Genomic DNA, 14,374 nt, shown 5'->3' on the forward strand with positions numbered 1-14,374 from the left:
ACACACACACACACACACACACACACACACACACACACACACACACACACACACACACACACACAAACACAGACAAACAGTGGTTCGGTAAAAGAGGTTATTCTATGTACCAAGTGTGAAAAATAAGTACTGCGATCGATTTGTTTGACTAAAACGCTTCAAGTAAACGATAAGAGACAGAAGTGAGATATAAAACACACACAAAATAACATACTAAACAGATTCTGTTTTCAGGTAAACTGTTTTAATTGCGATTGGTCCTACATTTTGCAGCTTGAAATCAATATACACACCCTTTTTTAGTATCTGAGACAACCCTCGAAGGAAAATCACTTGCATTGCCGATGTAACTGAATTCAAATGATTACTTTTGATAAAATGCAAATACATGAAATGGATTAATGTAGTTCAAAGTCATCGAGTATAATTTTAGTTTTACTTTCATTGAATTTCTGAGCTACCAGAAAATGCTCATGCATTAAGGAAAGGTTGTCTCAGAATGGTTTAAATATAATTCTGCTAAGGCGCAGGAGTGGATGTGTGGTAAGTAGCTTGCTTACCAACCACATGGTTCCGGGTTCAGTCCCACTGCGTAGCACCTTGGGCAAGTGTCTTCTACTATAGCCTCGGGCCGACCAAAGTCTTGTGAGTGGATTTGGTAGACGGAAACTGAAAGAAGCCCGTCGTATATATATGTTATGTATATATATATGTGTGTGTGTGTCTGTGTTTGTCCCCTAGCATTGCTTGACAAACGATGCTGGTGTGTTTATGTCCCCGTAAATTAGCGGTTCGACAAAAGAGACCCATATAATAAGTACTAGACTTACAAAGAATAAGTCCTGGGGTCGATTTGCTCGACTAAAGGCGGTGCTCCAGCATGGCCGCAGTCAGATGACTGAAACAAGTAAAAGAATAAAAGAGGAACTTATTCCAGCATATTAGAATTTAAGTTAAAAAAGAAAACAGCAAAAGAAAAAGAAATCATTATACTAACACACACTATCCATTTGGAGAAGATAATAGGCAGACACAAATATGAATATTTCTCTCCTGAAGTGAGTTTTTAAAATCAATTATTGAAAGAACAAAAAGAAAACAAAACAAAAGAATGCTAGCATGTATGACATTAAAATGTTATTCCGAACTCGTTTAGTCGATACAAATTAGAATGTCAGTTGATCGTGATAGGAAAATCATGAGCGAAAATGTATTTCTATGGGTTGCATACTTACATATACACGTCGTATATACAAAGCTACGCGTATTCATACATACACAGACACAGCAGACACACACACACACACACACACACACACACACACACACACACACACACACACACACACACACACACACACACACACACACACATCTGCACTGCTTCATATTGGTTCGAGAACGATATAATGGAATCGAATGCACCCCATAGTGCAGAGGAAACCTCATCAGGTTAAATCAGGTTACATATATTAAACGTGGACCGCGGAATTCCTTACGTAGATCCTGCGATAAAACTGAAGTAGCCCGGTTGTCGCCTGGTAGCCGTGAGTGGTGAATGTGCTCTCAAGGCACACTGCTAGGGATTTACCTAAAACAAAATTTGGATACTACATTTTAAGGTCTTCTAGCTAAACTTTAATCTTAAATACAACATATTCACATACATACATACATACATACATACATACATACATACATACTTACATGCATACATACATACATGCATGCATACACACACATACATACATACTTACATACATACGTACATACATACATGTGAGTGTGTGTATGTCTCTGTGCGTGTGTGTGTTTATTTGCACGTGTGCGTGTGCGCGCGTGCGCATGCGTGTGTGCAGAATCTTTTAAAACCAGGCACATATATATAAGCATTATCCAAGCTTAATTAGATTTCCTTTGAAGAAAACCAAACAATATCCATGCAAATATGGGCTTCTATGAATCACACAACACTTTACACTTTACAAGTACGAAGGACAATTGAGGTTAAGACTAAGACAAAAGTAATTCACAATCGAGCATAACATATGTATATTCCCATCATCATCTGCCCAAATCGATATCACCATAGTGTGTGTACGGATTTAAATAAATGTATACACACATACACACACAAACAAACAAATAGATTACGCAAACAAAGCCATGAACCGCGTACAAAGAGCGGGAAAGACAAAAACACTATCTTAAATACGCTATACAGCTTCTGACATTTTGAATAATAAAACAAGTGAAACGAACTGGAAATCTTCATCCATTTTGGATGCCTTGAATCACTGATTAGAACTCGTATCGTTCTGTAAACATAATATCTATCAAATAAATACGAAATACAACATTGTTTATTTCTTCCACATAACTAAAATAACTTAATCGAGAGACCAATATCTCGGTCATAATGCGTGAACACTTAATGTACTTCACTCATAAAATCACGTTGTTTACACCTTTCCACACATTTCCTTCATTATTCCCGATCCTCTTTTTACTTGCAGTTGGCAGCATGAAAAATTGCGTTTAAGGAAATTGATACATACATACACACATACTGCCCCTGATCATCGCCGCCGCTGGCTCGCTCGAATGCGGTGGTGGTATCGAACGCACGATAAACCTGCGATCCATCCAATTCGTAAGCCGCGGCCGGGCCCCCTCGCCTTAATCTTCGTCGGCCCTCTAACATTGCAGCAGCAGCAGCGTGTTCGCTCTCGCTGTCGACCGCACAATCTTCATCCAGCCGGCGCCCGCCCGACAACCAGAGCGCTCGGCCGACGGTGCTACACGCTTTGCGGCTCCACGACCCTCTTTTCTCTCTTCCTTCTCTTTATTTCTCTTATCTATGATCCTTACTCAACCGCCGTTGGCACGGAATACATACATATATACATGCATACATGCATACATACATACATACGTGTGTGTTTGTGTGTGTGTGTGTGTGTGTCTGTCTGTCTTTGTGCGTGTGTCTCTGTGCGATTGTGTGTCTCTCTCTGCACGTATGTGTGTGTGCGCGTGCGCATGCTTGTGTGCAGAATCTCTCAAAACCGAGCACATATATATAAGCATTATATATATGCTTTATATAAGCATTATATATATATATATATGTATACACATAATATAAGGATCAGCAAAAGTTACTTCACCAACATACTGAAAATTTAGAAATAACAGTAAAAACTACTAATTCTAACTACAATTAAGTCTCCATCGGATAGCGATATTCATGATTCACACAGATAAAAGAGGGAACCCAAACAAAACAAACCTGCCGTTAGTCAATCATGTACGACGTTCCGTGTTTAGAATTTTATAAAAATCCGTTACACTCTTCAGCAATCCCTGCCCTATATATATATTTATATATAAGCATTATATATATATATGTGCGTGTGTGTGTTTATATATATATATGTATATAAAATCTTTTGCAAGAAGATAAAAATTTCAGTTGTCAGTACTTTACATCCGAAAACGAAATGGTGCTTACAGTGATTTATAAGACTTAGATGGGATAATAATAAAAATTGTAATAAATAGAAAAAAATATAATAAAAATAATACGATATAAAATGCAAAGGAAGTAAGATATAAGAACATGAAAACCGTGTATGCGTGTGTATATACACGTATTCGAGGAAGAATAAATAGAGTTCAGTAATACGAGATGAAGGTAAAATTAGTTAAAAATCATGAAAAGGAAAAAATCATTTAAAATGATTTTAAGGAACTGTAGTGACAGTCCGTATTCCGCTCCATCGATTAGTATTTCTTTCTTCAGGGTTTACTGTTTGTGGTAAGGTTCAGTTAAAATTCTACATGATGAATTCCTATTGGTGGGTGGATGTCGAATGATTAAAAATATAACTGGCGAAATTGATACAGGATCATCCAAAGTTTATAATGAGTAAATTATCGCCGTTTTATATTTTTATTTCGCACATGTGCATTGTTATTGATTTTGTCAACTACACAGTAGAGTCAGTTGGGCACCGTCTGGTAGAAAAACAGCACCATGATGCAATTCACTGCGAGAAATTTGGAAACGACATGCTGTATTGATTCGGTTTCGTGCCGGAAGCTCCAACACGAACATTTTAGAGAGTTTGGTTGTCAATCTGACAACAGTGCAGAAGATTCGAAAAGAGTTAGATGAGTCTAATGGCGAATATGAAGGTACAGTAGTTCGGAAAACTCAGTCTAATAGTTCTGATAAGAAAAGAATTTGTTGGTGTGATCCAGGCCATAATTGGCAACGATCCCTCCCAGTTAAACAGGTCCATTGCCAGGGACACGGGAGTGGCAGAGTTTCTTATCAGGCAGTTAGTGCTTGAAGACATTTGGTTTTCCTCATACGAGATGGGAAAGGACCAATTTTTATTCCAAGCCATCAAGGACAAGAAGAAAGACCGCGCTACGAAGCTTTTGAACAAACTCAAGCACGCTCTCCAACCGAACATGCTTTGGTTTTTCTTAGACGAGAAAAATTTCTGCCGTGTCTCCAAAACATGTACCGAGAGTGATAAAAAACAAACATCCAGTCAACATCATAGTGTTTGGAGTGATCACTAGTGATGGCGAAGTTATGCCTCCATTTATCTTCCCACAAGGCCTCACAATCAACAAGGAGGCCTGCATCAAGTGCCTGGAGGAGCTGATGCTGCCCTGGCTGAGGAGGATGGCTGCTGGAAGACCCTGTGTCCGGCAACAGGACTCTGCACCCAGCCACACATGCAAGAGAACCCAGTCATGGCTGTCGGACAATTTCTGAGACCACATCACCCTAACATCTGGTTGCCTAATTCCCCAGACTGTAACCCTCTTGATTATTATGTGTGGGGCGCAGTTGAATGAGAGACCTACAAAACTCTTTGTAAAACAACAGATGACCTGAAGGCAAGGATTATGGCAGCATTCACCAACTTACACTAGGAGACTGTTCAGAAGATTTGTAAGAGATTCCAAAGTCATCTGGAGGCCGTGGTTAAAGCCAATGGAAATTTTATTGAATAAATTTACTTTTTACTATTTCAGGATATTTTTATGTAATTTTGGTAAATATATCTCTTAAAATGTAATGTTAGTGCTATTTTGCTTTTTGTGTAATTTAGACGACAATTTATTCACTGCACCCTTTATATATACATATAACAAAACCTGGAACATTTTTTTGTATTATTTATTCACCATTACACATGTTTAATTTGCTAAAATAGGGGTTACAAAATTGTACATATTGGATAAATATGTAAAAAAATTCACATTAGAAATTCATAATAGAGAGAATAAAAATAGGACACAACTTGGTCTTTGAATAATTGGGAGTTGCCACAAACGTGAAAATATGCATGCATTATTACACACACACACACACACACACACACACACACACATTTGCGCACGCACATAAATGTATAAATGTATGCGTATGTATTGCTCCAGTTTTCAGAGACGCAAAATCTTGTTTGATATATAAGCTGCTGTTAATCAAAATGTGATCATCTAATTTCCGTATATTTTTTATCGAATAATGGCTGTGTCAAGAAGCTCGCTTCCGAACCACACAGTTCCGGGTTCAGTCCCACTGCGTGGCACTTTAGGCAAATGTCTTCTACTATAGCCTCGGGCCGACCAGATCCTTGTGAGGGGATTTGGTAGACGGAAACTGAAAGAATCCCGTTGTGTATATTATATATATATATATATATATATTTATGTGTGTGTTTTGCGTCTGTTTGTCCCCTTCATCACTTGACGACCAATGTTGGTGTGCGTACGCCCCCGTAACTTACCGGTTCGGCAAAAGTAACCGATACAATAAGTATTAAGAGTATAAAGAATAAATCCTGGGGTTGATTTCTTCGACTAAAAGGCAGTGCTCTAGCATGGCCGCAATCAAAATACTGAAACAAATAAAAGAATATAAGTATAATATTCTCTTTATTAGTCAGATATACCTAAAGTAATGGATCCAATATTTAGGCGACCGTTATGCGTTGTATTGGCTGCTGGGTATTTTTGAACAACAACAGTGTGAGAGCAACTCTGACTTGAAAAATTCGAAGCAGTTTGCCTCAAATTGATCAAAAATTTCAGTGTATTTCAGTATGTTAAAGTTCAAACGCAAATTATTGAACAGTATTATAAACTGTTGCTCAATGTCCCCCAGCTGCTAATTTTAATCTTAAAATTGGTAGCACTTGCAATTTTCAGGCACTTTTAATGGAAGTAAGGTTTGTCTCAGAATTGTTCCTCACATAGCAGTCATTCAGTAATATCCAGTAGTTGTAACGAAATCATTTAACACTCATGCGGCACAAATACACACACACACACACACACACACACACACACACACACACACACACACACACACACACACACACACACACACACACACACATGCAATTTGAATCATGAGATTTAAACTGGATAATAAGAAAGAATTACCGTATAAACTGAATTATGATTGTCATCCAACGACAGTTAGATCTCGTATTCTCAGAATGCATTTGCATCAATAAAATTTTGGAGAATATCAATGTTTACTTACAAAATATCAATACACACATAGCTACACACACATACACACACACTCACCCGAGCGCACGCACATATACATACACAAAACACACGTTTATATTGGGGAGATTCAGATGTCTATATTATTTAGCGTAATTTCTTACACTGAACATAGTACTTAAGTAAAATTTCAAATGTTCAGTTGTTGCAAATTATGTATTTATTGATATGAAACATTAGGTTATGTCCATGTAAACAACTGATGATTGCTTGATAACTGATATAATTGCACATTCCAATTCCATTAAAAAACAATAGGCTATCTATCAAATTTCCATTTAAATCAAAATAACTGAACACTGTGTTATCAAATGCAATGATTACGTGACTAAGTTAATGTATAATTTAATGTAATGTTTTTCAGGTCGCCTCAGTTGTTGGACAAGCGGACATGTTGTATACAATGTTCTGTTTGCTCGGTTTTCTAATTTATCATTATGGTCTCATGGCAAATAAGAGCAACAAAGGTAAGACATACATACGTACATACATACATATCTACCGATGAGACATATTGTTGTAGTTAGGATGATGTTGTTTTTAGGAGACTGTATGAGATCCGTCGAAAGGATAACCCCGAGGACAGAGAAATAAGAACTCGTAGTATGGGGGAAGCTATAGCCACTCATAATAAGAAAGGAATACCGGTAGAATGTTTCAGTGAAAACCTCAATAAAATGTTAGCCCAATAGACTTGATATAAGGATTTGTGTACAGTTGTGGAAATCAGCTGCCCGGATGTTAACATAAAGCTGAAGATCAGTGAAAAAGAGAATATCTATGCCGAACTATAGAGAAATCAACAGTTACTCTATCTAGATTACATGTTCAGATTTTTACCTGTAAATACTGGGGCACTGGGATATGTAACACACTGCATAAATACCAATCTTGAGAAAGTAGGGTTCTCAAAACCAGAAAGGAGAAAGCCGATTCAAAGACTACAGATTCAATCCTTCACTAGAACTTTAAAAATCTGTAAAGCTTTTCCGAAGTTTAGTCTTTATATATATATGAGCATGTTTAAATATGCAAGTATATGCATGAGAAGACATATATAAAACAAAACATACGAGTCTTCACGTATACATACATACATACATACATACATACATACATACATACGTACGTACGTACGTACGTACATACAAATATACCCTGTTCCTAACGTTGAAATTCCAATGAAGGAGCCTTAGATCTAGGTTAGAACCAGCTCATTCTCTATTGGCAAGAAATTTTGAAATAAACCTGAATAACACACACACACACACACACACACACACACACACACACACACACACACGTGTGTGCAACTGATATGCTATATACCACTTCAGTTAGATTAAATAGATGCGAGATTGCTTTCCTTTTGGAAAAAGTGGAAAACAAACCATTAGAAATATTTTGCCTTATTTTTTACGTGTATTGTTAAGAACTTCAGCTTCGATATCACCGCAACATTTTGGGAAAAATGTGTTATTACATAGCCTGGGACTGGCCATTTTATTGAGTGAAATTTGGTTGTTAGAAACAACGTGGAAGCCAGTTGGAAAGTTAATCTGCCTCTTTGAATGTTCATGGCACAATTCTCATTGCTGCAACTATTGGTGCTACGTGTCTGTTTGAAGATTATGTTCCTTTATTCCATCAATCCCAAAGGCGTTAAAAGGAATACTGGCGCTGCTCTTCATCATCTTATCTCGCAATTAAAAACAATTATAGATACCTAATAAGCAAGTGCCAATCTCTTTTAAAATTCACATTTTTAGAGTATTATAATATTGACTAATATACATATATACACACATACATTTATACATATATACATATATGTGCCCCAAAGGGGAAGTAATAAATGGAAGTTGTATATATGCTTTGTAAAAATCTTGTAAAATGTGGACATAAACTACAAGTGCAAAGACTATATTTCATGTTTATAAAAGTTGAGTTGCATGTCGTAATTATATGGGATGCAGGTTTTCCTCTTACTTCACAGTTACTGGCCTAGACGTATCTCCAATCAAGTTTCTATTCTGAAAGTATGAATAGGAATTGATAGATTGGTACATGTTAGTCTGGTGATTGATTTTCTTTCAACCGGGTTTGATCCATTGCAAATTGAAACCTCAACAATGATGCTGTTCGCTTGCGTGAGCTGGTTGTAGGACTACCTATCCAAACCGACCTACTGTGTGTTTGTACGTAGGCCGATGAATTGTATTGGAGTGTGGTCGGGTGATTTGTTCTGGAGGCAGGGTATATTCTTTTATTCTTTTGCTTGTTTCAATCATTTGATTGCGGCCATGCGGGAGCACTGCCTTTAGTAGAACAAATCGATCCCAGGACTTATTCTTCGTAAGCCTAGTACTTATTCTATCGATCTCTTTTGTCGAACCACTAAGTTACGGGGACGTAAACACACCAGCAGGCGATGGTAGGGGGACAAACACAGACAGACAGGCCGACAGACAGACACGCGCGCACACACACACACACACGCACATATATACAGCAGGCTTCTTTCAGTTTCCGTCTATCAAATCCACTCACAAAGCTTCGGTCAGCCCGAGGCTATAGTAGAGGATACTTGCCCAAGCTGCCATGCAGTAGGACTGAGCCCAGAGCCATGTGGTTGGTAAGCAAGCTACTTACCACGCAGCCACTCCTGTGCCTGACGAAAATTACATCGAGCCACAAAAGGATGAAAGGCCGAGTTGACTTCAGCAGCATTTCAATTCTATCAAGGCATTCTATCCAACCTTCTCCCGACACTAATTCAACTATTATCTATCTATCTATCTATCTATCTATCTATCTATCTATCTATCTGTCTGTCTGTATGTATGTCTGACTGTCGGTCTGCCTGCCTGCCCGCCTGTCTGTTTGTCTATCTATCCATCTATCTATCTAGCTGTGTATCTGGTTTGTGTGTGTGTGCGCGCGCGAGTGTGTGTGTGTGTACGTTTTCTGTGCACATGTTGAATCTGTCTATCATTCATAGAATATGCTATAGGTCCTGTACTTCTTTAATATATGGACATATCACACCGCACTGTTTAGTGCTACCACCAAAACCATGTGTATTTTTAGCGGAGTTTTAGCAAACTTATGATTAAAGTTCATAGCAGGTGATATCATGAACCCATGATGTACCAACTCATTCTACATGTCCCAATACCAAAATCTAAAACCAAATGCACCAAACAACTTTCACTAATTATACTTCCATTCTCTAACATTGTATCCTTCTTGTAGGTTACATATCACACCTTAATTACATGTAAACCAGCCATTCTATTCTTCTCTGCGATACAAATCCCTCAACCTTTATTTCTTTTGTGTGAACACACTCAGTACTCAAACTTTATTCTGAAACATGGTGTTTACGTATAAGTAGATTCTACTGTCTCAAACAATCAGCTTTCTTTCCTCCGTAGCATCAACAAAAAGTACCACTTGCTCTGGGAGAAAGTTTTCTCCCCCGCTTATTCAAATGCGTTTACTTTCTTTACTTTTTGCCGAATTCTTTGAACCACGAGGAAGACTTTTTCATCTGCATCAAGAGGACTTTTGTTTTGATTTACCCCTTTCGCAAGTCATCCTTCTCAGTTACGTTAATGTCCATAGGCTTTCTCCGTTCTTACCGGTGTTCCTTACTGATGTCACTGTCGCAGAAACTGAATTTTGTGCAATCTTCAACACTGTAAATGAAACATTTTGAACTTATACGCGTTTCTGACAAAGAAAAACACAAAAACGCAAAAAAAACCCAGCAGCAACACAATAACAAAACAAACAAACAAACAAAAAGGCCCTAAACGCTCTAAACAACCTTGATCCCTTTCTCACAATTAAGCCCAACCTCTGTCAGACTACAACAGTTTCTTCATTTGTCACGTCGTCCTACCATTGTCTGACTGTAAACTACATACACATTACGCGCATACTATCTGACTTCTCCTATCTACCAGAACTTGTGGCACTCTCAGTCAAATGAATTGTTGGAAATCTACCAGTTCAATACTATTTCTGGTAAGACATGTATTTCACCCTCGGACCACCGAGATTATTCAGACTGATTCCTTAAACCATCTTTATTCATTGATACACTTCAGTTAATGAATCGCAGCCATGTTCCGTCTGTCGAGCTCTTTTACTGTTACAATAATGTCCCCGTGTCCTCTAAAATAGTAATAGCTGTACTATACCCGTAAAACCTTACGCGCTGCATTCAACCCTCTTCCATTCTTTGAATTTACTGTGCATCATCTCTCAATCCTGCAACAATTAAGTCCCACTTCCATCTGAAATACTTAAGCTCCCTTGAAGTCAGAGAATTCGCATACGTCTCTTACAGGCGTGAATCTGTAATCGTTCACGTTGTGCACGAACCACGAGGTTTGCATGTATGATGCAGATTACATCAACAGGTGTAGGAAAACTCTGAGAACAGCGAGAGAATGAGTAACCAGTTTTTTTCCAAACAAACATAATTTACAACATCTACGTGCGCGCGTGTGAGTATGTATGTGTAAGTGCGTGTGTATTTTTTATATGAATGTTCTATGTGTTTACGTATTGTATTGGTTTGTACTTTTGACCATTTATAGAAAGCGCAGTGGCCACAACCTTCAGCAGAATATTCGTAACTGGCTGGTGAAAAGAGAGGAGAAACAACGTTTCAGTGGTAACCAATATAACAGAGATCTAGTTCTAATGCCTTTAACAACGGGTGAATCCGTGAAAGGCAATCAAATGCCAAGTAATGTTGTTAAACTTGACAACCGTTTCATTCTACAAAGAAGAAAGATTGCAAATCATTCACGCAGTTTTCACTTTCCAATTACACAATCATGGCCTTGGTGGGCCGAGACTATGGTAAGGCGCACTTATTCAAAGTGCTTTTCAGCGAAATCGAACTCGGGATCACTTACTCCAGAAACAATATTTTTAATTGCACGGTCACTTATAGAGCTAAGGAAGTGGATGTATTATACATTTATCAAACATATCCAGCATTCCTGATAATACTTGTCTTATGAAGGAAATATGAATATGTTTGCATGAAACAAGTGAATTATAAATATGTGTTAAATCATAGTGAAATATAAATATGTGTTAAATCATAGTGAAATTAAGAAACACGCATTTGTAACTATATGCGTTGCACAAAGGGTTTTATTGATCAGCTATTTTATGTTAGATAGCTAATACTGTCTCTGAACTTGTTCATTCCAGCATGTGCTGGATTAAATAAGAAATATACATTTCCTTCTCCAATGATTTCGTCCGTTGAGACACGATTTTGTTAATGGAAGCAGAATAGTGTTGCAACTTGATTTTACTAAATGTTGCTAGTAAAAATATATCATCTTCCCCAGAAGGATGAAAAGCAAAATTGTAACTTGACAATTCTAAGAATTCTGTGTCGCCAAATTCAGTGTTTGATCTGAAACTCTCTTGTCAGCCATCACCATAAGACATCTAATAATCTTCATTGAACCAAAAAGAAATTTCTACGCATACACTAGATATGCTTTTTAGTGTATCTAAACCTCCCCAAATCACAGCATACGCTGTGATTGAATGAAATATAGGATAAGACGGCTGGAACACTTTATGATAAATCGGGATCGATCCGGTCCTAAAAGAAAATCTACAATTTTGTTCAGGGGGCTCTGTTAAATAGTTCACTACATATTCCTCAAAACAGTAATACAATTTTTGAAAGCCGTTCCACATTGAAAGAAAGTTAATTCTCCAATTCGATTTGAAGTGTGTATATTTTATTGTATTCGTACAATAAGGGGAATAATAAATGTTCGCTGCATTTATAACGATTGCTTAACCTATATATATACAGTGAGCTATAATAGTAAGAAATAAAAAAAAAAACATTACTGCAATTTATTTAAAACATTTCTACTGAGTTTAGAAAACTCAAATGGGGTTGTACATCATTCATAGACTTCTTATGTACAATATCTATGCAAGTTCTCCTGAGCTAGTCAATAATTTACTACTCATACTGAGATAACGGTGAACTTGTGATGTGTTGATTAATGATCCAATGTTAAAACGAAACGCTAAAACTTTGACCACAGAATTTGGTTCGGTTGACAAAATCTAGTACACTAGTTGATTTTACATTCATGTTATCGGCATAAATATGATGAACATTGTTGCATAGTATAAATATCGTTACTGTGCCATTTGTTCATACAATACTATTACAGTTGTATATAGCAAGAAAATACTATTAACTTTAAAAAATATTGATGTATCAACTGCACATATTGATAGCCATTTCCAATGTTGCAATAGACAGCATTGCAAAAAGTATTGTTTTAACAATACCTAAAAACTAGCCCATCATTTATCACATCTTTTGGCAAGTGGTATGGGGCAAGCTCAAATTGCGACGCGATTTAAATTATTAATCGATGCAATTTCAGTTATATTTTTCAATTTGTTATTCCTTTGGTAAGCCTTGATCAAAGGTGTTTCGAGACAAAAGAGATTAGTTCCAAACCAATGATTTATATTTTTAGCTTAAGCTAAAATATATGTAAGTTCATATTAGGGCTTGCAATCTGGGTTCAGTTTTCATTCTTTATCACAACTGAAAACCATACGTTCAGTTGTGTTAAAGGCTGAACGTGTGGTTGGCGCTAAGCAAGTAGAGTTCACATTAATCGTTAATAGAAATTTGATTTCGTTTAATACGATTAACTTTTTAAATATTTTTAAATATAACATTTTAAACATGTAATAAATATTGAAAATGAAGACATGTATCGTTTTCCCTCTTATATAGCACATTGGACTGGATTACACGTTACAATAACTGCTACATGTTCTCTTCTATATCCTCAATGTTTATCCTGTTACTCTGTTTTTGGACAATCTATACATTTTCAGTACATAAATTGTGCATCAAATATTAAATAAAGTTCTTTATTTTGAAGTCAAAATCTGTTGAAGTTTCTCCTGTTGTGTTCTCAAATAAACTCGCTTTCAGTTCCATAATAAATGAAGCACTATTTGGTAATTCCAATGCAGTATTACTCTATAGGTTTTCTCTGTCGCGTCTCAATAGATAAGTGTTAGAAACCAAATGTTATTAACATTTTCTTCACAATTGCCTGAAACAGCAGTCATTTCAGTTAACACAAAGTGTCTGCTTGCAACAAGTTGCAACAAAAATCTTTCAATATACACATTGCCTTCTTCAAAAGGAACACATTGGCAAATAGATATACAATAAATATACAAAATATGCAAACATATGGGAAAATGTCACTACTGGAACATCTTCGAACATGGATATGCTCATTTCGGGATATTAGACAAAATAATGCCAGCACCTTTATTTACATTGATGATACGGCTACATGTACTTATATATACATAAAATGTCGAAGCAGAGACATTAGTTTTAGTTCCAACTAGCAGTATAGCCCGGCTTTGCCCGGGATTAAGTTGGGATTATTAAGCTAATCAAGTTCTTTATTTCAAACCAAACTAAGTAACATGACGTCAAATTTGGGCAGAATCAGTGTTGCAACTGGAGCGCATGGGTTGCGAGTTTGATCGGCAGAGGTGATCAGGTTACACATGCCATCCCTTTGAAAACACCACCGCCATCATCTAACCTCTCTTTGCCCATGGGTTAGGAACCCTTCCAGTAAGGAAAATAGAATGACCAAAAGGGCTCCCGATTGTCTGTGTCAGAAGCGGTTCTGTTCAGATCACAACTATGTCTTAAGTA

At 37.0% G+C, this 14,374-nt stretch overlaps 1 protein-coding gene across 6 annotated transcripts in view; it reads left to right on the top strand.

The window, feature by feature from the left end:
* Positions 1–14,374, top strand: part of LOC106881053 (protein O-mannosyl-transferase TMTC4) — a 300,747-nt gene that overhangs the window by 111,690 nt on the left and 174,683 nt on the right. For all 6 annotated transcript variants that reach the window (XR_008263718.1, XR_008263717.1, XR_008263716.1 and 3 more), the window contains exon 4: positions 6,968–7,070. Coding sequence is in view for 3 of the 6 variants with exons in the window: in XM_052966480.1 (XP_052822440.1) it covers positions 6,968–7,070 (103 nt within the window). In the remaining 3 variants the exon portion in view is untranslated. The remainder of the gene's footprint in view (positions 1–6,967; positions 7,071–14,374) is intronic.

The sequence above is a fragment of the Octopus bimaculoides genome, chromosome 3, assembly GCF_001194135.2.
Source record: "Octopus bimaculoides isolate UCB-OBI-ISO-001 chromosome 3, ASM119413v2, whole genome shotgun sequence".
Lineage (NCBI taxonomy): Eukaryota > Metazoa > Mollusca > Cephalopoda > Octopoda > Octopodidae > Octopus > Octopus bimaculoides.